Source organism: Saimiri boliviensis, chromosome X, assembly GCF_048565385.1.
Source record: "Saimiri boliviensis isolate mSaiBol1 chromosome X, mSaiBol1.pri, whole genome shotgun sequence".
NCBI lineage: Eukaryota > Metazoa > Chordata > Mammalia > Primates > Cebidae > Saimiri > Saimiri boliviensis.
In genome coordinates, this window is record NC_133470.1 from 72,085,289 (window position 1) to 72,106,697 (window position 21,409).

Genomic DNA, 21,409 nt, shown 5'->3' on the forward strand with positions numbered 1-21,409 from the left:
CTCTTCTTTTTAGTCATATTTCCCTAGCATCTATCTGATTCTGTTGTTAACTTTTGTTGTTGTTGTTGTTTGTTTGTTTTTGAGACGAAGTCTTGCTTTGCTGCCCAGGATGGAGTGCAGTGGCACTATCTCAGCTCACTGCAACATCCATCTCCTGTGTCAAGCAATTCTCTTGATTCAGACTCCTGAGTAGCTGGGATTACAGGAACATGCCACCATGCCCAGCTTATTTTTGTATTTTTAGTACACATGGGGTTTTACCATGTTGACCAGGATGGTCTCAAACTCCTGACATCAAGTGATCTGCCCACCTCAGCCTCCCAAGCTGCTGAAATTACTGGCATGAGCCACCACGACCATTCCTTAGCCCTATCTTGATCTGTGATCTCTCCTTTTCTCATGGGGAATTTACTGTTCCAGTGATCTCTAGTCTTCCACAATTCAAGAAAAGTTAGGAACGGGCCTTTCCATCTCTCCTTGCCAATGATGAGGTAGGGTAGGTGTGGTAGGGGAAAGGGTGGAATGGAGAAGAGGAAGGTAAAAATTATGAGATAGAGTCAGATTGTACTAAAGCACTGAGGAGTGAATAAGAGCATTCCACAGAAGGAAGTAATATTTCCAGAATGTTTTCCTGAATGCTAGTCATTCAATATAATTTTTGGTGATCTGACTAAACTTTAATATAACCCTTGTCTAATCAAAGAATCCTCAACTCTTAGGAAACAGGATTTTAATTGGGAACTTTCTGTTCTTAATTAAGGGAAGCAACCTAGGGAGCTGTTTGTTAGTGTTGATTTCACACATCCATTCTTGACCTGATCTCACCTGCAGAATATAGCGAATTTGCTGTTTTGTAAACTCTGACAATCCTTTAGGAATCAATGATTCAATGTCTTCTGACTGTAAGAAAGAAAAAAAAAAAAAGCCTTGTCCATGGAACAGATAAACATCAATCATAAGATCAGCAATCCACAGACTCCTGTGTAATGGGACATATTTTAGGAATACTAAAAGATTAATTCACTTTTTGAGAAACAGTTTCTATGAGCTTCCTTTTGCCTTATCAGTTTTTACATTAAAAAATCTATTATATTACAAACAGTATAAAAATAATCCTGAATTCCATGCATTTTGAGGAAAAGTTTTGGGCAACCAATGAGAAGTTCCATTTCTATTCATAAAAAGACAAAATTAAAACAAAAGCAAAATGGCCTACTAAATACCTTTGCACACTTTATTCACTTTATTCATTGTATATTTTTAAAAACTGGAAGTTTTGTTGGGTGGTAGGTATGACATTTTTAAAGCTGATTTTTGAAATAATGAAAACTTTGGGATATAAAATAAAAATTAATGATGTTACAGATTTTACTGAGAATTTATATAGAGCTCTAATGACTTGAAAGATTATGATGTTGCTACAACACTGAAAAGCTTCAACTAATTATAAGTGGGGAACTGAAGTACTTTTTTAAGGTAATTTAGGAATTACTGAATAATTGTAATGAATGCAGTATACCAGTAACTGGGAAAAAAAAAAAAAAGAAAAAACGATTAAAAGCACAAAAGAGGCCATTGTGCTTTTTATTGCATAGAAATAAGTTTTTCTCTATTTGATTATTCTATTAAAAGCAATTATTAAGATAATATGCATATGTACTAGATTAATACTTGAAAATATTTTTACTTTAAGTTGCTGACTAGCACAGTACATACAAGGCTTTGAAGAATATCAAAACTAAATTTGCTATTTAATCAATTATATAGATTTCAGTTTTCTAAAGCAGAGAATATGTGGTCAGTGAAATATCTCTTGTACCCCATAAATAAATACACCTACTATGTACACACAAAAATTAAAAATAGAACATTTCAAACAAACATTTCAATAAGCATAGACAAATTAAATTATAAACTGACAGCTGATAAAACTTTTTATGACTGATTATTAGTTTTGTAGCCATTATAAGTATGTAAGTGTTTATATAATTTTAAAGGCAAAGTGGCCATCATTTCTTTCACTTACCTGCATTTTCAGTCTGGCAAAAGTACTTAACTAAAAGAATATTATTGCAAATAACAGAATCTACTTTGTTATTATACTATATTTGATTTTCAGGTAGTTTTGCACTTTTTGCACTTACCTCATCTGTCGACTCAAAGTCCTGTTTGCTGCAAGAACAAATAAAAAAGATAGACATCTTTAGAAAAGTGCATTCACTGATCATATATAAATGCTAGTTTTCTATTTTTATCTTACTTTTTGAAATATAAGAGCACTTATTCAGTTTATAAGCACAAGTGAAAATGTTAAAACTAAAATGGTACTTTTATTTAGTTTGACTAAAATAATTTTTCTGGAATTCCCAGATCTATTAAAAATGAACATCTGAATAACAAAACAATAAAATATGCAGAAATGGTTAGTGCCATCCATTAGCACTAGTTTAATTGTAGCTGGATTAGAAGTTCTCAGTGCTTGGCAATAAATGCTACTTGGGTGAATAAATAACGAAAATAGCATTTATCTCTCTATTTCCACCTTCCTTTTCTCCTTGTATCTTTCAGTGCTGATTCCATCTTCTCTCCATAGTGTTTTCAAGTTCTTCATACCCTCTTTAACAAAATCAAAACTTGCAAGACAAGTCTGAATAACTTATTTAATCTATACTAGAATATATTTAGCAATGATGAGGCTTGAAGGATATTTGAATCTTTACGTAGGGACAAAGCATTAAGCAAAATGATCAAAATTCTATTAGGGTAATAGAATTTCTAGCATCATAATGAGGATTTGGTCACAGGGGTTGAAAGACCCTTTGTGGAGCTGTGTTAGGTAGGAAAATGCTGCAGGAAAATTGTTACTGGTTATACCACACTGGCACTTACTCCTTTGGGAATGTTGAAAACTGGAAAGGATACACTTACAGTGTTGTCTGAGGCAAGACACAGGCCTTCATTTTTGCCAACTTGTTCCTGCTCTACTTGATGGAAGAATTAGGCCCAAAATATATATGATAAACATACTTCTCAAACAACTAAATAAACAAAAAACAGTAAACATGGGTTTTGACAGAAGACAGAATATTTATTTTATTTTGAAGTCATTAACTTGTCTTTATTGCCTAATAGAATTTTATCATGAAAACATTCCAAGATTGATTGATCTATTCACTTTTGAAACTTTTGTTTTAGGTTGAGGGGTACATATACAGGTCTGTTACACAGGTAAGTTGCATTTTGTGGTGGTTTGGTGTACAAATTATTTCACCACTGAGGTAATAAGCACAGTACCCAATAGGTAGTTTCTTTACCCTCATCCTCCTCCCACCCTCCACCCTCAAGTAGGCTCCAGTGTCTGATGTTCCATTCTTTGTGTCTATATGTACTCAATGTTTACCTCCCATTTATAAATGAGAACATACAGCATTTGGCTTTCTGTTCCCGAATTTGTTTGCTAGGAATGATGGCCCCCAGCTCCTTCCAGGACTCTGCAAACGATATGATCTCATTCTTTTATGTGGCTATGTACTATTAGATGGTGTAGATGTACCGCATTTCTTTTATCTAGTCTACAATCATTGGGCATATAGGTTAATTCCATGTCATTGCTATTGTGAATAGTGCTGCAGTGAACATAGCTGTGCAAGTGTCTTTATGCTACAACAATTTATATCCCTTTGGGTATTGGTTGAAACAGTTTGGCAATTAGTCCAAGAACTTAAAACAGAATCAGCATTTGATTCAGTGGTATTGCTAGGTCAAATGCTGGTTCTGTTTTAAGTTCTTGGACAAATTGCCAAACTGCTTTCCACAATGGCTAACCTAGTTTAGATACCCACCAGCAGTGCATAAGCATTCCCTTTTCTCCACAACTATGCCAGCATCTGTGATTTTTTGACTTTTTAATAACAGCCATTCTGACTGCTGTGAGAAGGTATTTCATTATGGTTTTGATTTGCATTTCTCTAATGTTCAGTGATGTTGAGGGTTTTTCATATGCTTGTCAGTCATGTATGTCTTCTTTTGAAAAGTGTCTGTTCATGTCATTTGCCCACTTTTTAATGAGGTTGTTTTTTGCTTGTAAATTGTCAAAAAGAAGTGTGGTAATTTCTCAAAGACCAAAGACAGAGATACCATTTGACCCAGCAATCCCATTCCTGGTTTTATACCCAAAGGAATATCAATAATTTCATTGTAAAGGCACATGCATGCATATGTTCATTGCAGCACTATTTACAATAGCAAAGACGTGGAATCAACCTAAATGCCCATCAGTGATAGACTGGATAAAGAAAATGTGGTACATATACACCATGGAATAGTATGCACCCATAAAAAAGAACAAGAGCATGTCCTTTGAAGGGACATGGATGGAGCTGGAGACCATTATTCTTAGCAAACTAACACAGGAATAGAAAACCAAATACTGCATGTTCTCACTTATAAGTGGTAGCTAAATGATGAGAACACATGGACACATAGAGGAGAACAACACATACTGGGGCCTATTGGGAGTGGAGGGTGGGAGGAGGGAGAGGATCAGGAAAAATAACTAATGGGTACTAGGTTTAATACCTAGGTAATGAAATAATCTGTATAACAAAACCCCATGACACAAGTTTACCTATGTAACAAACCTGTACTTGTACCCCTGAACTTTAAAAAATCTTTAAGTTTCTTATAGATTCTGTATATTACACCTGTGATAGATACATGGTTTGCAAATATTTTCTTCTCTTATTCCATAGATTGTCTTTTAAGTCTGTTGATAATTTATTTTGCTGTGCAGAAGCTCTTTAGCTCAATTATGTCACATTTGTCTGTTTTTGTTTTTGTTGTAATTGCTTTTCGCATATCTGTTATGAAGTCTTTGTCAGGTCTTATGTCTAGAATAATATTTCCTAGGTTATCTTCCAGAGTTTTTATTGATTTTTATTTCAGGTTTAAATATTTAATACATCTTGAGTTAATTTTTGTATGTAGTATAAGGAGAGTTCCACTTTCAATCTTCTGCATAGGGGTAGCCATTTTTTATCCCAGCACCATTTACTGAATAGGGAGTCCTTTCCCCATTGCATATTTTTGTAGCTTTTGTTAAAGGTCAGATAGTTGTAGATGTGTGGCGTTATTTCTGGGATCTCTATTCTGTTCCATGGGTCTATGAGTCTGTTTTTGGAGCAAACCCATGCTGTTTTGGTTACTGTTGTCTTGTAGTAGAGTTTTAAGTTGGGTAATCTGATGTCTTCATCTTTGTTCTCTTTGCTTAGGATTGTCTTGCTATTCCAGTCTTTTATGGTTTCATATGAATTTCAAAATAGTTTTCTTTAATTCTGTGAAGAATGACATTGCTAGCTTGATAGGAATAGCATTGAATCTGTAAATGGATTTGGGCAGTATTGCCATTTTGACAATACTGATTAATCCTCTCCATTAGCATGGAATGTTTTTCCATTTCTTGGTGTCATCTCTGATTTCTTTGAGCAGTGTTTTGTAATTCTCATTGTAGAGGTCTTTTACTTCCTGCGTTGGCTGTATTCCTATGTATTTTATTCTTTTTGAGGCAAGCATGAATAAGATTGTGTTCCTGATTTGGATCTCAGATTGGATATTGTTGGTGAATCAAAATGTAATTCATTGTTGTACATTAATTTTATATCCTAAAACTTTAAGTGGTGTATCAAATCAAGGAGATTTTGGGTGGAAACTATGGGGTTTTCTAGGTATAGAATCATATTTTCTGCAAAAAAGGGATAGTTTGACTTCCTTTCTTCCTGCTCAAATGCCCTTTATTTTTTTCTCTTACCTGATTGCTCTGGCTGGGACTTCCAGGGCGATGTTGTATAGAAGTGGTGAGAGAGAACATTCTTATCTTGTTCTGGTGTGGAGAAGAATGTTTCTATCTTTTTCCAAATTAGTATGATGTTGCCTATGTGCTTGTTAGAGATGGCTCTTATTATTTTGAAGTTTGTTTCTTTAATTCCTAGTTTCTTGAGAGGTTTTAACATGAAAGGATCTTAAATTTCATCAAAAAACCTTTTCTGTATCTATTGAGTGACCATGTGGTTTTTGTTTTCAGTTCTATACATATGGTAAATAGCATTTATTGATTTGCATATGTTAAATCAACCTTGCCTCCCAGGAATAAAGCCTACTTGATTGTGGTGTGGATTAGCTTTTTGATATGCTATTTAATTTGGTTTGATAGTATTTTATTGGGGATTTTTTCATCAATGTTCATCAAGGATATTGGTCTTAAGTTTTATTTTTTTGTTGTGTTCATGCCAGGTTTTGGTATCAGGATGATGCCGGCCTCATAGAATGAGTTAGAAAGGAGTCCTTCTTTCTCATTTTTTTTTTTTTTCAGAATTGTTTCAGTAGAAATGATACCAACTCTTCCTGATACATTTGGTAGAATTTGGCTGTGAAGCCATCTAGTTTTGGGCTTTTTCTATTTGCTAGGCTATTTATTACTGACTCAGTTTTGGACCTCATTATTGGGCTGCTCAAGGATTCAGTCTCTTCCTGGTTCAATCTTCAGAAACTGTATATTTCCAGGAATGTATTTCTTACAGGTTTTCTAGCTTGCGTGCATAGGGTGCTTGTAATAGTCTCTGAGGGATTTTTGTATTTCAATCCCCTTTTCATTTCTGATTGCATTTATTTGTATCTTCTCACTTTTTCTCTTTATTAGTCTAGCTAAAGGTTTATCATTCCCATTAATTCTTTCAAGAAACCAGCTTCTGGGTTCATTGATCTTTTGTATGGTTTTTCATGTCTCAGTTTCCTTCAGTTCAGCTTGAATTTGCTTATTTCTTGTCTTCTGTCGACTTTGGGGTTAGTTTGCTCTTGTTTCTGTAGCTCCTCTGGTTGTGGTTTGGGGTTGTTAATTTGAGATCTTTCTAACTTTTTGATATGGGAGGTTAGCACTGTAAACTTCCCTCTTAACACTGCTTTGTCTATATCCCAGAGATTCTGATATGTTGTATTTTTGTTGTCATTAGTTTCAAAAAAATTTCTTGTTATCTTTGTTTTTATTAGCTTCAAATTTTTTCTTGATTTCTGCCTTAATTTCATCATTTACCCAGAAGTCATTCAGGAGCAGGTTGTTTCATTTCCATTTAATTATGTGGTTTTGTGTGATTTTCTTAGCATCAATTTCTATTATTATTGCACTGTGGTTCAAGAGTGTAGTTGGTGTGATTTCATGTTGTGTGTACTTGCTGAGGATTGTTTTATGCCCAATTTGGGGGTCAATTTTGAAATATGTGCCATGTGTAAATGAGAAGAATGCATAGTCTTGTTTTGAGGTGGAGAGTTCTGTAGCTATTAGGTCCATTTTGTGAAATGTTGAGTTAAGGTTCTGAATATCTTTGTTAGTTTTCCACCTCACTGATATGTGTAATATTGTCAGTGGAGTTTAACAGTCTCCCACTGTTATTGTGTTGTTATCTAAATCTCTTCATTGTTCTCTATGAACTTTCTTTATATATCCAGGTGCACCTGTGTTGGGTGCATATATATGTAGGATAATTAGGTCGTTTTGTATTGAGCCCTTTACCATTATGTAATGTTCTTCATCTTATTTGAGTTTTGTTAAAGTCTGTTTTGTGTGAAATTAGGGTTGCAACTCCTGCTTTTTTCTGTTTTCCACTTGACTGGTACACTTTTCTCCATCCGTTTACTTTGAGCTTATGGGTGTCATTGAGTCTCTTGAAGATAAAATAACTTTGGGTTTTGTTTCTTTATACTACTTGCCACTCTGTGCCTTTTAATAGGGGCATTTAGCCCATTTACATTCAAGGTTAGTATTGATCCTGTCATCATGTTGTTAGCTGGTTATCATGTAGACTTGTTGGTATGGTTGTTTTATAGTGTCACTGGTCTATGTACTTAAGTGTGTTTTTATATTGTCTGATAATAGTTTTCCTCTCCATATTTAGCAATCCCTTCAGGACTTCTTGTAAGGCATGTTTGGTGGTACCAAATTTCCTTAGCATTTGCTTGTCTGAAAAAGTTCTTATTTCTCCTTCACTTATAAAGCTTAGTTTGGCCAGACATGAAATTCTTGGTTGAAAATTTTTTTCTTTAAAAATGCTCAATATGGCTCATCAAATGCTGGGAAGATGGCCGCCTAAGAACAGCTCAGGACTTCAGCTCCCAGTGAAAGTGCAGAGGGTGAGTGGACGCCGCATTTCCAGACGAACTCTTATTGCCCACAGACCAGGAGATACCCATGCAGAGGGGTCGCCAGCGTCGCAGTCCCAGCCGGTGCGGCTGTTTTGGCCCCCGCGGGGCTGATTCCGCCCGCGCGGCTGCTGTGACCACTCCCTGTTGCTGCGGTTCTCCATACAAAAGCCACTGGTCTGGGAGCCCTCTTAGCTGGCGAGCAGAGCCCTGAGACGGCAGAGTTGCCCATTCAGCTGAAATAGAGAGTAAAGCCAGGAGATTCCTAGGTAAAAAATCCGCCAGGAGCCGGCGCCGCAGTTTGAGCCGACTCAGTGAGTCGCAGCACGGGAGATCCCGGCGCCTTTTCAACAAGCGACCAGAACGCGGGGTCGTTCAACTTAAAAGAAAAGACTCTGAGTCAGGGAGCCAGGTGATCAGGCTCGGTTGGTCCCACCCCTCCACCCCCAACAACAACAAAAACAAAAACAGTAATTGGAAACCCTCTGGGTTGAGCCCTTCAAACCAAGCACAGCTGAACTAGGACGGTCCGGCTCGGTGGGGGAGGGGCTTCCGCCATTACTGAGACTCTCCACCACTATGGAGGCAGGCTGCCGTTGCCGAGGCAACCCGCCGTTGCCGAGGCAACCTGCCACAACAGAGAGACTCCGCCATAACAGAGGCGGGGCCACCGTTGCCGAGACAGTTCTAACTACGCCCATATAAAAAGGACTACAGGGAAGAGCTCAGGGCAGCTGGGCGGAGCCCACAGCAGCTCAGCAAAGCCCCTACAGGCAGGCAGTGGCTAGGCATGCTGCTAGCTGGGCGGGTCAGACCTGAAAGAAAAATCAAAAAAGGCAGTAGTGCAACGGAAACTCATAAAGCTCCAACTCCCTGGGACAGAGACGGACAACAGGTGGATAAACTCACAAAAATGGGAAGAAACCAGCGCAAAAAGGATGAAAACTCCCGAAACCAGAACACCTCTCCTCCTAAAAGGGATCACAACTCCTCACCAGCAAGGGAACCAGACCGGATGGAGAAGGAGGGTGATGAAATGACAGAATCAGACTTCAGAAGGTGGGTAGTAAGAAACTACAGTGAGCTAAAAGAACATTTTCTAACCGAACGCAAAGAAAATAGGAACCTTGAAAAAAGATTGGACGAACTGTTGACGAGAATGGACAGCACAGAGAGGAGTATAAGTGAATTGATGGAGCTGAAAAACGCAACACGAGAACTTCGTGAAGCATGCACAAGCTTCAACAGCCAAATTGATCAAGCAGAAGAAAGGATATCAGAGGTCGAAGATCAACTCAATGAAATAAAAAGCGAAGGCAAGAACAGAGAAAAAAGCGCAAAAAGGAATGAACAAAATCTTCAAGAAATGTGGGACTATGTGAAAAGACCTAATCTACGTCTGATAGGTGTACCTGAATGTGATGAAGAGAATGAATCCAAGCTGGAAAATACTCTTCAGGATATTATCCAGGAAAACTTCCCCAACCTAGCAAGGCAGACCAATATTCAAATCCAGGAAATACAGAGAACACCACAAAGATATTCCTCAACAAGAGCAAACCCAAGGCACATAATCGTCAGATTCACCAGGGTTGAAATGAAAGAGAAAATGCTAAGGGCAGCCAGAGAGAAAGGTCGGGTTACCCACAAAGGGAAGCCCATTAGACTCACAGCAGATCTCTCAGCAGAAACCCTACAAGCCAGAAGAGACTGGGGGCCAATATTCAACATCCTTAAAGAAAAGAACTTTCAACCCAGAATCTCCTATCCAGCCAAACTAAGCTTCATAAGTGAAGGAAAAATAAAATCCTTTGTGAACAAGCAAGCACTCAGAGATTTCGTCACCACCAAACCTGCTCTACAAGAACTCCTGAAAGAGGCTCTACACATATAAAGGAACAACCAGTACCAACCACTCCAAAAACACACCAAATGGTAAAAGAGCATCAACACAATCAAGAATCTGCATCAACTAACCAACAAAACAGCCAGGTGGCATCAAAATGACAGCATCAAATTCACACGTAACAATACTATCCCTAAATGTCAATGGACTAAATGCCCCAATCAAAAGACAAAGACTGGCAAATTGGATAAAAAGCCAAAACCCATCAGTGTGCTGTATCCAGGAAACCCATCTTACATGCAATGATACACAAAGGCTCAAAATAAAGGGATAGAGGAAGATCTACCAAGCAAATGGAGAGCAAAAAAAGGCAGGAGTTGCAATTCTCATCTCTGATAAAATAGACTTTAAAGCAACAAAGATCAAAAGAGACAAAGAAGGACATTACATAATGGTAAAAGGATCACTGCAACAAGAAGAGCTAACGATCCTAAATATATACGCACTCAATACAGGAGCACCCAGATACATAAGGCAAGTTCTTAATGACTTACAAAGAGACTTAGACTCCCACACAATAATAGTGGGAGACTTTAACACCACATTGTCAATATTAGACAGATCATCCAGACAGAAAATCAACAAGGATATCCAGGACCTGAATACAGACCTGGAACAAGCAAACCTAATAGACATTTACAGAACTCTCCACCCCAAATACACAGAATATACATTCTTCTCAGCACCACATCACACCTACTCAAAAATTGACCACATAATTGGCAATAAATCACTCCTCAGCAAATGCAAAAGAACAGAAATCATAACAAACAGTCTCTCAGACCACAGTGCAATCGAGTTAGAACTCAGAATGCAGAAACTAACTCATAACTGCACAGCTTCATGGAAACTGAACAACTTGCTCTTGAATGTTGACTGGATAAACAATGAAATGAAGGCAGAAATAAAGATGTTCTTCGAAACCAATGAGAACGAAAACACAACATACCAGAATCTCTGGGACACATTTAAAGCAGTCTCTAGAGGAAAATATATAGCAATGAGTGCCCACATGAGAAGAAAGGAGAGATCTAAAATTGACACCCTATCATCAAAATTGAAAGAGCTAGAGGAGCAAGATCAAAAAACTCAAAACCTAGCAGAAGACAGGAAATAACTAAGATCAGAGCAGAACTGAAGGAAATAGAGACACAAAAACTCTTCAAAAAATCAATAAATCCAGGAGCTGGTTCTTTGAAAAGATCAACAAAATAGACAGACCACTAGCCAGATTAATAAAAAAGAAACGAGAGAATAACCAAATTGATGCAATAAAAAATGATAAAGGGGATATCACCACAGATTCCACAGAAATCCAAATCATCATCAGAGATTATTACAAACAACTCTATGCACATAAACTAGTAAACCTGGAAGAAATGGATAAATTCCTGGACACCTGCATCCTCCCAAGCCTAAACCTGGAAGAAGCCGAAACCCTGAATAGACCAATAACATGGTCTGAAGTCGAGGCAGCAATAAAGAGCCTACCACCCAAAAAAAGCCCAGGTCCAGATGGGTTCACAGCTGAATTCTACCAGACATACAAAGAGGAGCTGATACCATTCCTTCTGAAACTATTCCAGACAATCCAAAAAGAGGGAATCCTTCGCAAATCATTTTATGAGACAAACATCATCCTGAAACTAAAACCCGGCAGAGACTCAACAAGAAAAGAAAATTTCAGGCCAATATCCATGATGAACATAGATGCCAAAATCTTCAATAAAATACTGGCAAACCGATTGCAACAGCATATCAAAAAGCTCATCCACCATGATCAAGTAGGATTCATCCCGGGGATGCAAGGCTGGTTCAACGTACGCAAGTCCATAAACGTAATTCACCACATAAACAGAACCAAAGACAAAAACCACATGATTATCTCAATTGATGCAGAGAAGGCTTTTGACAAAATTCAACAGCCCTTTATGCTAAAAACCCTCAATAAACTAGGTATTGATGGAGCGTATCTCAAAACAATAAAAGCTATTTACGACAAACCAACAGCCAATATCATACTGAATGGGCAAAAACTGGAAGCATTCCCTTTGAAATCTGGCACTAGACAAGGATGCCCTTTGTCACCACTCCTATTCAATATAGTACGGGAAGTTCTAGCCAGAGCAATCAGGCAAGAAAAAGAAATAAAGGGTATCCAAATTGGAAAGGAGGAAATCAAATTGTCTCTAGTTTCAGATGACATGATTGTATATCTGGAAGACCCCATCATCTCAGCCCAAAGTCTCGTGAAACTGATAAACAACTTCAGCAAAGTCTCAGGATACAAAATCAACGTGCAAAAATCACAAGCATTCCTATACACCAGTAATAGACTTCAAGAGAGCCAAATCAAGAACGAACTGCCATTCACAATTGCTACAAAGAGAATAAAGTACTTAGGAATACAACTAACAAGGAACGTAAAGGACCTCTTCAAGGAGAACTACAAGGCATTGCTCAATGAAATAAGAGAGGATACAAACAGATGGAGAAACATTCCATGTTCATGGTTAGGAAGAATCAACATAGTGAAAATGGCCATACTACCCAAAGTAATTTACAGATTCAACGCTATTCCCATCAAGCTACCAATGACCTTCTTCACAGAACTGGAAAAAAAACACCTTAAACTTCATATGGAACCAAAAGAGAGCCCGCATAGGCCAGTCAATTCTAAGCAAAAAGAACAAAGCAGGAGGCATCACACTACCGGACTTCAAACTATACTACAAGGCTACAGTAATCAAAACAGCATGGTACTGGTACCAAAACAGAGATATAGACCAATGGAACAGAACAGAGGCCTCACAGGAAATACAACATACCCACAACCATCTGATCTTCGACAAACCTGACAAAAACAAGCAATGGGGAAAGGACTCCCTGTTTAATAAATGGTGTTGGGAAAACTGGCTAGCCATGTGCAGAAAGCAGAAACAGGACCCCTTCCTGACACCCTACACCAAAATTAACTCCAGATGGATTAAAGACTTAAACATCAGACCTAATACCATAAAAACCTTAGAAGAAAATCTAGGCAAAACCATTCAGGACATAGGTATAGGCAAGGACTTCATGACCAAAACGCCAAAAGCAATGGCAACAAAAGCCAAAATAGACAAATGGGACCTAATCAAACTCCACAGCTTCTGCACGGCAAAAGAAACAGTCAGTAGAGTGAATCGGCAACCAACAGAATGGGAAAAAATTTTTGCAGCCTACCCATCTGACAAGGGGCTGATATCGAGAATTTACAAAGAACTAAAGCAGATCTACAAGAAAAAAACAAACAAGCCCATTCAAAAATGGGTGAAGGATATGAACAGATACTTTACAAAAGAAGACATACAGGAGGCCAACAAACATATGAAAAAATGCTCATCATCACTGGTCATCAGAGAAATGCAAATCAAAACCACATTGAGATACCATCTCACACCAGTTAGAATGGCGATCATTAAAAAATCGGGAAACAACAGATGCTGGAGAGGATGTGGAGAAATAGGAACACTTTTACACTGTTGGTGGGAATGTAAATTAATTCAACCATTGTGGAAGACAGTGTGACGATTCCTCAAGGACCTAAAAATAGAAATCCCATTTGACCCAGCAATCCCATTACTGGGTATATATCCAAAGGATTATAAATCATTCTACTACAAGGACACGTGCACACGAATGTTCATTGCAGCACTGTTTACAATAGCAAAGACCTGGAACCAACCCAAATGCCCAACGATGATAGACTGGATAGGGAAAATGTGGTACATATACACCATGGAATATTATGCAGCCATCAAAAACGATGAGTTCACGTCCTTTGTAGGGACATGGATGAACCTGGAAACCATCATTCTCAGCAAACTGACACAAGAGCAGAAAATCAAACACCGTATATTCTCACTCATAGGCGGGTGTTGAACAATGAGAACACATGGACACAGGGAGGGGAGCCCTACACACTGGGGTCCGTCGGGGGGAAATGGGGGAGGGGTGGGGGGTGGGGAGGTGGGAAGAGATAGCATGGGGAGAAATGACAGATACAGGTGACGGGACGGAAGGCAGCAAACCACACTGCCATGTGTGTACCTATCCAACAATCTTGCATGTTCATCACATGTACCCCAAAACCTAAAATGCAATAAAAAAAAATTTAAAAAAAAGAAAAAAAATAAAATGCTGAATATAGGCTCCCAATCTCTTTTGGCTTGTAAGGTTTCTACTGACAGGTTTGCTGCTGGCCCAATGTAGTTCCCTTTGTAGGTGACCTGCCCTTTCTTTCTAGGTGCCTTTTACATTTTTTCTTTCATTTTGAGAATCAGATAACTATGTGTCTTGGGGTGATCTTCTTGTGTAGTATTTTGCAGGATTCTCTGCATTTTCTGAATTTGAATATTGACCTCTCTAGCGAGGTTGGAACAATTTTCATGGAGGATATCCTGAAATATGTTTTCCAGGTTGCTTCATTTTTCTGTCTCTCAGGCATACCAGGGAGTCATAGATTGGGTCTCTACATAATCCCGTATTTTTCAGATGTTTTGTTTATTCTTCTTTATTATTTTTCTCTGAGTTATTTTGGTGAGCCCGTCTTCAAGTTCTGAGATTCTTTCCCCACTTTTGTCAATTCTGCTGTTCATATTTGCAATTACATTATGAAATTCTTATAGAGTGTTTTTCAGCTTTATCAGATCACTTTGGTTCTTTCTTATAATAGCCATTTTGTCTATCAGCTCCTGTACTGCTTTATTGTAATCCTTAAATTCCTTGGATTGGGTTTCAACTTTCTCCCGCAGTTTGATGGTCTTTGTTCCTATCCATATTCTGAATTCTATTTCTGTAATTTCAGCCATCTCAGTCTGGTTAGGAATCATTGCTGGGGAAGTAAAACAATCCTATTGAGGTAGGAAGACACTCTGGCTTTTTGAGTTGCCAGAGTTCTTGCACTGATTCTTTCTCATTTTTGTAGGCTGATGTTCCTTCAATCTTTGAAGTTGCTGACCTTTGGTTGGTTATTTTTTTTCTTTTATCCTATTTGGTGTCCTTGGAGGTTTCGTTGTTGTATAAGGTGAGTACAGTCGACTGGCTTTGTTTCTAGAGGATTTTAGGAGTCTTAGGTTCAGCTAAGGGCTCCTGAACTGCATGCTCTAATTCTGGGTGGTGATATTGGGCCAGGCTTTGATATGTGGCCCCTGAACGTTAGGAACCTGCCACATTGGAGAGGCTGGGTACTTCCCAGACAACTGGTCACGAATCTCCTATGGGTGGTGGCAGCCACCATATCCAGGAGAGTGGTGGCAGTGTGATCCATCCTCGTTTGCACACGCCAGCAGCAGTGGCAGTATGATGGGGTATACATGCATTGGCTGCAACATGGAGCTTGCAGGTACAGGTGTGCTGGCCTCTGTGCTGGTGTTCACAGTGTCAGCGGTGACAGTATGGTGGTGGTAGGGGAGGCATCAGGTTCCGCCAGTGTTCTTGTGTGCATTTGCCCAGCAGTGGGGTTAGCACAGGGGTGGGGCACTGGTAGCACTGGACTGTGCATGCCCTTTGTGTACACACTGACACAGGCGGCAGCTACTGTTGGGGGTGGGGACGGGTCCACTGGTCTCCTCGAATATTTTCACACAGGCAGCAGTTTCAGTGCAGGTACGGGGTGCTGGTGGATGCTGGGCCAGCGTTGCTGAGCCCACGAATGCTCTGATGACAGTGTTGGCACAGCAGGGTTGGGGAGCCGGATGCACCCACGCTGGCGGCTGTGCCACAGCAAGATGCATGCACACATTCATGCTACTGGGTAAAGGGGAGGCAAGACCCATCTTCACCTATGCAATGTCAAATGATTTGGAGGATGGGGGATAGCCATAGGTGAGTGGGTGCTAGCAAAGTGGCACGAGGGAGGCTGTGTTGGGGGAGGACATGGGCAGGCTAGTACATGCCCACAGAGGCTGCTCCTTTGCCCAGAGAGCTCTTCACAGCTGAAGTACTGTCAGCCAGTGCAGAAGGTATGATGAGGTCCCCAGGAGGCACCCCACCTGGGCATCTGAGACTGCACTGCAAGCATGCACAGCACGTCTGGGGCCGCCGGAGAGGGCAGTAGACTGAGGAGTGTTCTGGCCTCTTCTGGTGGGCAAGACTGCCCTGCGATGTTTAGGTCCAACAATTTCGTTAGAGCTAAAGTGTCCTATGGGAGCAAGACGAGCCTTGAAACGTGGGCATCCCTGGCCGTGCTCTACTACAGAGGCTCCCACATCAACCCTCTGGTCTCTGAACTTACTGAAGTTCTGCCCCTACCACTTCTTTAAGCATCTCTCCCTGCCAACTCACGTGTTCATGGGAGTTGTGAAGTCTCCTGCTGGCAGGTTTCCAGAGACCCATGGCAAGTGCAGGTTGTTGCTTGCCTGCTCAACTCACTCCTCCCCTAAGAGTTGTTGGGGCCTAGAAAGGACCTCCAGTGTGTGATAGCCCCGTTCAGGTTCCCAGATTTTTCCCTCTTCAGCCCCCAGAATATTTATTTTAAAGTAAAATAGTTTCAGGGTGTTAACTCCTACCATTACCTTCTTTGTAATTTCTTATGAGTAATATATTGCCTACAGAGATAAGTGGGTCACTTACTGTGAAAAACCTTTTACACACACTTAAAAAACTATATGAACTAGTGCATAGAAAGAGAACTGAAGGGTCCCTTTCCTCAGGCATGACTACATATGTGCAATTGTCTGCATGTACCTAGGTGGTATTTCCTGTGTTGCCCAAAATAGAATTTATGGGAACTCCCTAGTAAAAGTAGAAATATCTTGTTTTTTTTTTTAATGCTTTACTGAAGTGACTACATGTATACATGCAAAGCTAAAGCAAGTTAAAAATGTGAATCACAATGCAGTTTTAGTAGTTTTCCATTACTTTTAACTGGAATTATGATAGTATTAATAGACCTGTTGCATTTACAAGATATTAATCATTATTTCTCCCAATTCAAATGCCAACACATGTCCCTAGTCACTGTTCTTTCTATAAATAAGAAAACAAAACAAAGTAACAAAACAAGAAACAATCAATAGCACTGCATATTGGAATTTTAAAAAGTAACCAGAATGTTTTCATGTGTATCCTTAATTTTTATCCTACAGCCCACTAATTGCTGAACTGCATTTTGGAAAAATGTGAAAAGTGGATACAGAAAGGGAGGGAGAGATGGAGAACATGGAAGCAAATAGAGTAGATCAGGGAGGTGGAAAGGTCAGTGTGGAGCAAATCTCCATCTGACACTGGAAGATAGTGGCTAGAATTACATTGGGCAGAAAGAGGAACCGAGTGACACTCTCCGTATGCAAAATTTTAAACAATTTGCCTGTTCATTACACATCTAGTGTTGCAAGGTTAAGTGATTTGCTTAAGGAAAATTGGTTCTCACAGTGTGAGTTCTAGTCCCAGATTTTGCCACTTTTGGAACCTTAGTTTAGTGGTTCTCAAATTTGACCATGCATCAGAATCCTCTGAAGGGCTTGTTGCTGAGCCCTCCCCAAAGAGTTTCTGATTCTTTAGGTCTATTTTTAAATGTTCACATGATGTGGATGCCACTTGTAACTACATGTCTTAACTCATTTCTTGCTTTAAAAAAAATGAATGAAGTATTTTTACTCGCCTGATACTGTACATTTAGTATGTGAAAAAAATAAAACTGGGACATGAAACCAGGATATGAACTCCAGATCTTAAGATTATGTCCTATACACCTCTGAATTTTACAATGTGACACTTTGATAGAAATATTCACAGGGCATGGTTAATGCAAAGAAGTAGAGCATCTAGACTAAACTGAAGATTTAGGGAAGGCTTTGCAGAAACTTTCATAGATTATAGGTAACGGAGTACTCAAAAATGTTTGAATCCATCTCAGGCACCTAGTAGCTGTGTGATCTTAATAACTTATTCTTTTTGGGTCTTTATCTGATCTGTAACTCTGTAAGGTTACCATGCAAATTAGATAATATAGATAATGCCTGGCACATGGTGGAGGCTCAACATATAACTGGCTATTACATTAAGGGAAATATTTTAAAGTAATGAACATGTGCAAAGAGATGAAATAGTTGTTTGGGTAATGTGAAAGAGGGAGACTTGTTTGTGTAATGGGTAATAGGAACTGGTGTTGATTAGGATAAAACTATGATGAAGACCAAGTTGAAGATAGAAATGCATTTATAATGGCACCAGTTCAAATAGATGGCTCTGCTTTTCTCTAGCAGTGACAAGCTGCATATGCATAGCAGTAAAGAAGGCATTTGTTCATTCAATACATATCCATTGAGCACCACAGTAAACCAGCCACCACACTATGCACCAAGGACACCAGGGTAAATAAAACAGCCCTCATGGAGCTCTCTGCATTCTAAAGGTAGTGAATGTTGGATGAAAGAGGGGGTGGTGGTGGTTAAAAGAGAGAGAGAGAGAGAGAGAGAGAGAGAGAGAGGATAAGGCAGAGAGCTAGAGTAATCCAGAATTGGAGTTTTGCTAAGTGGGAAGAGCAGTTTGATAATGAGGCAAAGCAGTTGAAAGTGATAGTAAGACAATGGTTATAGTCATTAATTTGAAAGCAATAAAAGTCAGGTGGGAGGTAGCTAATACGTAGATAAAATACAAGATGTACAAGAGATTAAGACAGAATACATTACAGACATCAAAATACTGACATGGGAAAATATATACTATATATATTGGAGTGAAAAAAACATACAAAATAGTATATATGGTGTCATTCCATTTATATTAACCTATATATTATATAAAATTATATATTATTTAAAATCTAAGAAGTAAAAGAATCTAGTTAGTGAAAACTTTGAATTAGAAAAAAATCTATTAACTTTCCTTTATCTTCCAGATTATTTTGAATTTGTGGAGCTTTTCTAGATTTTCCCTGACAGATAACCACATATATGCTGTAACCCTATAGCAGAAGGCACCTTTTGGGATGCAGCATATAGAATTCATTTCATGACAAAATATGGTCTCATCTACACATGAACAGTTGACAAATTTTTAATGCATATCTATTTAAATCTATATAATTGTATATTGTGTTATATAAAATTATGTTTATATTTATATCTATTGATATATATTTAATATAATGTAATAGATAATAATAACATAATATATATAGTTTATATATAATATATGACATATCAAATATATGTTAAATCTCGGCCTCCATATGTTGAACACACATAAGTGGAAGACAAACAGTAGTGTGCTGGCAGTAGGACCGTACCTAATATCATCAGTGTAATATCTTAAAACAAGTTATAGCATGCCATGCATTTTTGAGCTCCTTGCCCAAGAGTTTGCTTTTGCCGTGAAAGTACACTACAAAAGAAGGTACATGGAATTCTTTACTAATCCTAAAAGGGTTTGTGTTTTTAGTTTTTTGTCTGATTATTTTCATAATCTACATTAACTTTTAAAATGAGAGATTTTCTCATATCTGCCCTTCTACCTATTGAAAGCATTAGAGTTTTGCTGTGAACCTAAAACTGCTGGTAAAAATAAAGTCTATTTTTAAAATACTAGAATGTTGTAAAATGTTTGATAGCTACAACATCAAGGGAAATAATATGTTTACAGTACCTTCCTCCAATTCTCTGCAAATGTTCTAATAAGCAGTGATATAGATCCGTATTCTTTCGGCTCAGATCAGCCAGCAACTCTCCAAAATATTTGGGGTCCAATTTTTCAGGGACATCATCCTGAATTATCACCTGAAGCAAACATCAATCACAGTTGTAAGCAATATTTTTTCTAAATTCACAGATATTTTTATGTGCAGCAAAACAAAGTAAGATAACCTATTAAAGTCATCATATAAATCAAGCCAATTCTTTACAGGGATACATTTTTTAATATAGGAAAAATTTAAAGAAAAATCAACATTGCAATGGCATTTTCAACTTCATTTAACTCAAGTCTAAGTGTTCGAATGAATGCAAAACTTGAATAACATAAATATTCTTAAATATAGTCACTTAAATAAAACAGCCAAATAAGTAAATTAAACCACATGGCTTATTCAAATATATCTTGTGAGAAAAAAAGAAAATGTGAATTATATTTTTAAATTTTTAAAATTAAAAATTAATTTACACATAATAAAAGTACGTATTTATGGGTTTTAGTGTGGTGTTTCACTACCTACATACAATCTGTAATAATCAAATCAGGAAATTAGCATATTTATCACCTCAAACAATAATCATTTCTTCATGGCGGGAATATTTCAAATCCTCTCTTCTAGATATTTGAAAATATAGAGTAAATATCTATGAGCTATAGTCTACCTACAATGTTATGGAACACTGGAACTTATTTCTCCTATATAGTGGTAGTTTTGAATTGTTAACCAATCTCTCCCTGTATCTTCTTCCCCCTCCTTTCTCAGCCTCTTGTTATCACTATTCTATTTTCCACTTTCATGACATTATATGACATTAATATATTTAGCTCCCCCATAAAGTGAGAACATGTGATATTTACCTTTCTGTGCTGTGCTTATTTCACTTTACATAATGTCCTCCAGGCTTATCCGTGTTGCCTCAATTGACAGGATTTTATTCTTTTTTTATGGCTGAATATACTCCATTATGTATATTGTATATATACATACCATATTTTCTTTATCCACTTATCCATTGATGGACACTTAGGTTGATTCCGTATCTTGGTTACTGTGAATAGTGCTGCAATCAACATGGGAGTGCAGCTATATCTGCATATATCAAAATCATACTGATTTTTTAATTATACTGACGACAGAAGAATTACTTCCAATTGGACTTGCACATTCTCAGTGAAAGTCAGCCTGATTTGTTAGTATATCTTAAAGGTAGATTAAATAAACCTACTCGATTCAATGTGTTTTGATGTATTTCTTGTTTGACTTCCCCCATTTATTATTTAAAGTGAATATTTAATCAGTCTCACATGGGAAAGAGTAGCTTAGAGCCAACTGTAGAGAACACATAGACTTCAGAGACATTTGAAATCCTAGACTCAAATTACTATGAACAGTGTCCTAAATAAGACACATTCTTTTGGCTTCCTATTCTTGGGTATCGGTCCTTTCAATATATTGGGCACCACGGCTCCCAACACACTGCCTGGAGGATAATAACTTAGGTTATACTCCACACTACTATTGATATTGCATGTGAAACCAAGTACCTTAAAAACGCATTTATTATTAAGCATATAGATGGTAAATTGACTTTGAATTTGACTACTGATACTTCCTTTTCAACCTGTCCCCTGGTTTCAGAC

General features: G+C 38.1%; 1 protein-coding gene across 3 annotated transcripts in view; it reads right to left on the bottom strand.

Moving 5' to 3' along the window:
• Positions 1-21,409, bottom strand: part of POF1B (POF1B actin binding protein) — a 94,582-nt gene that overhangs the window by 27,155 nt on the left and 46,018 nt on the right. For all 3 annotated transcript variants that reach the window (XM_003938705.3, XM_010349360.2, XM_074392214.1), the window contains 3 exons: positions 19,724-19,854; positions 2,145-2,172; positions 826-900 (listed from right to left, as the gene is read on the bottom strand). In XM_003938705.3, coding sequence (XP_003938754.1) covers positions 826-900; positions 2,145-2,172; positions 19,724-19,854 — 234 coding nt within the window. The remainder of the gene's footprint in view (positions 1-825; positions 901-2,144; positions 2,173-19,723; positions 19,855-21,409) is intronic.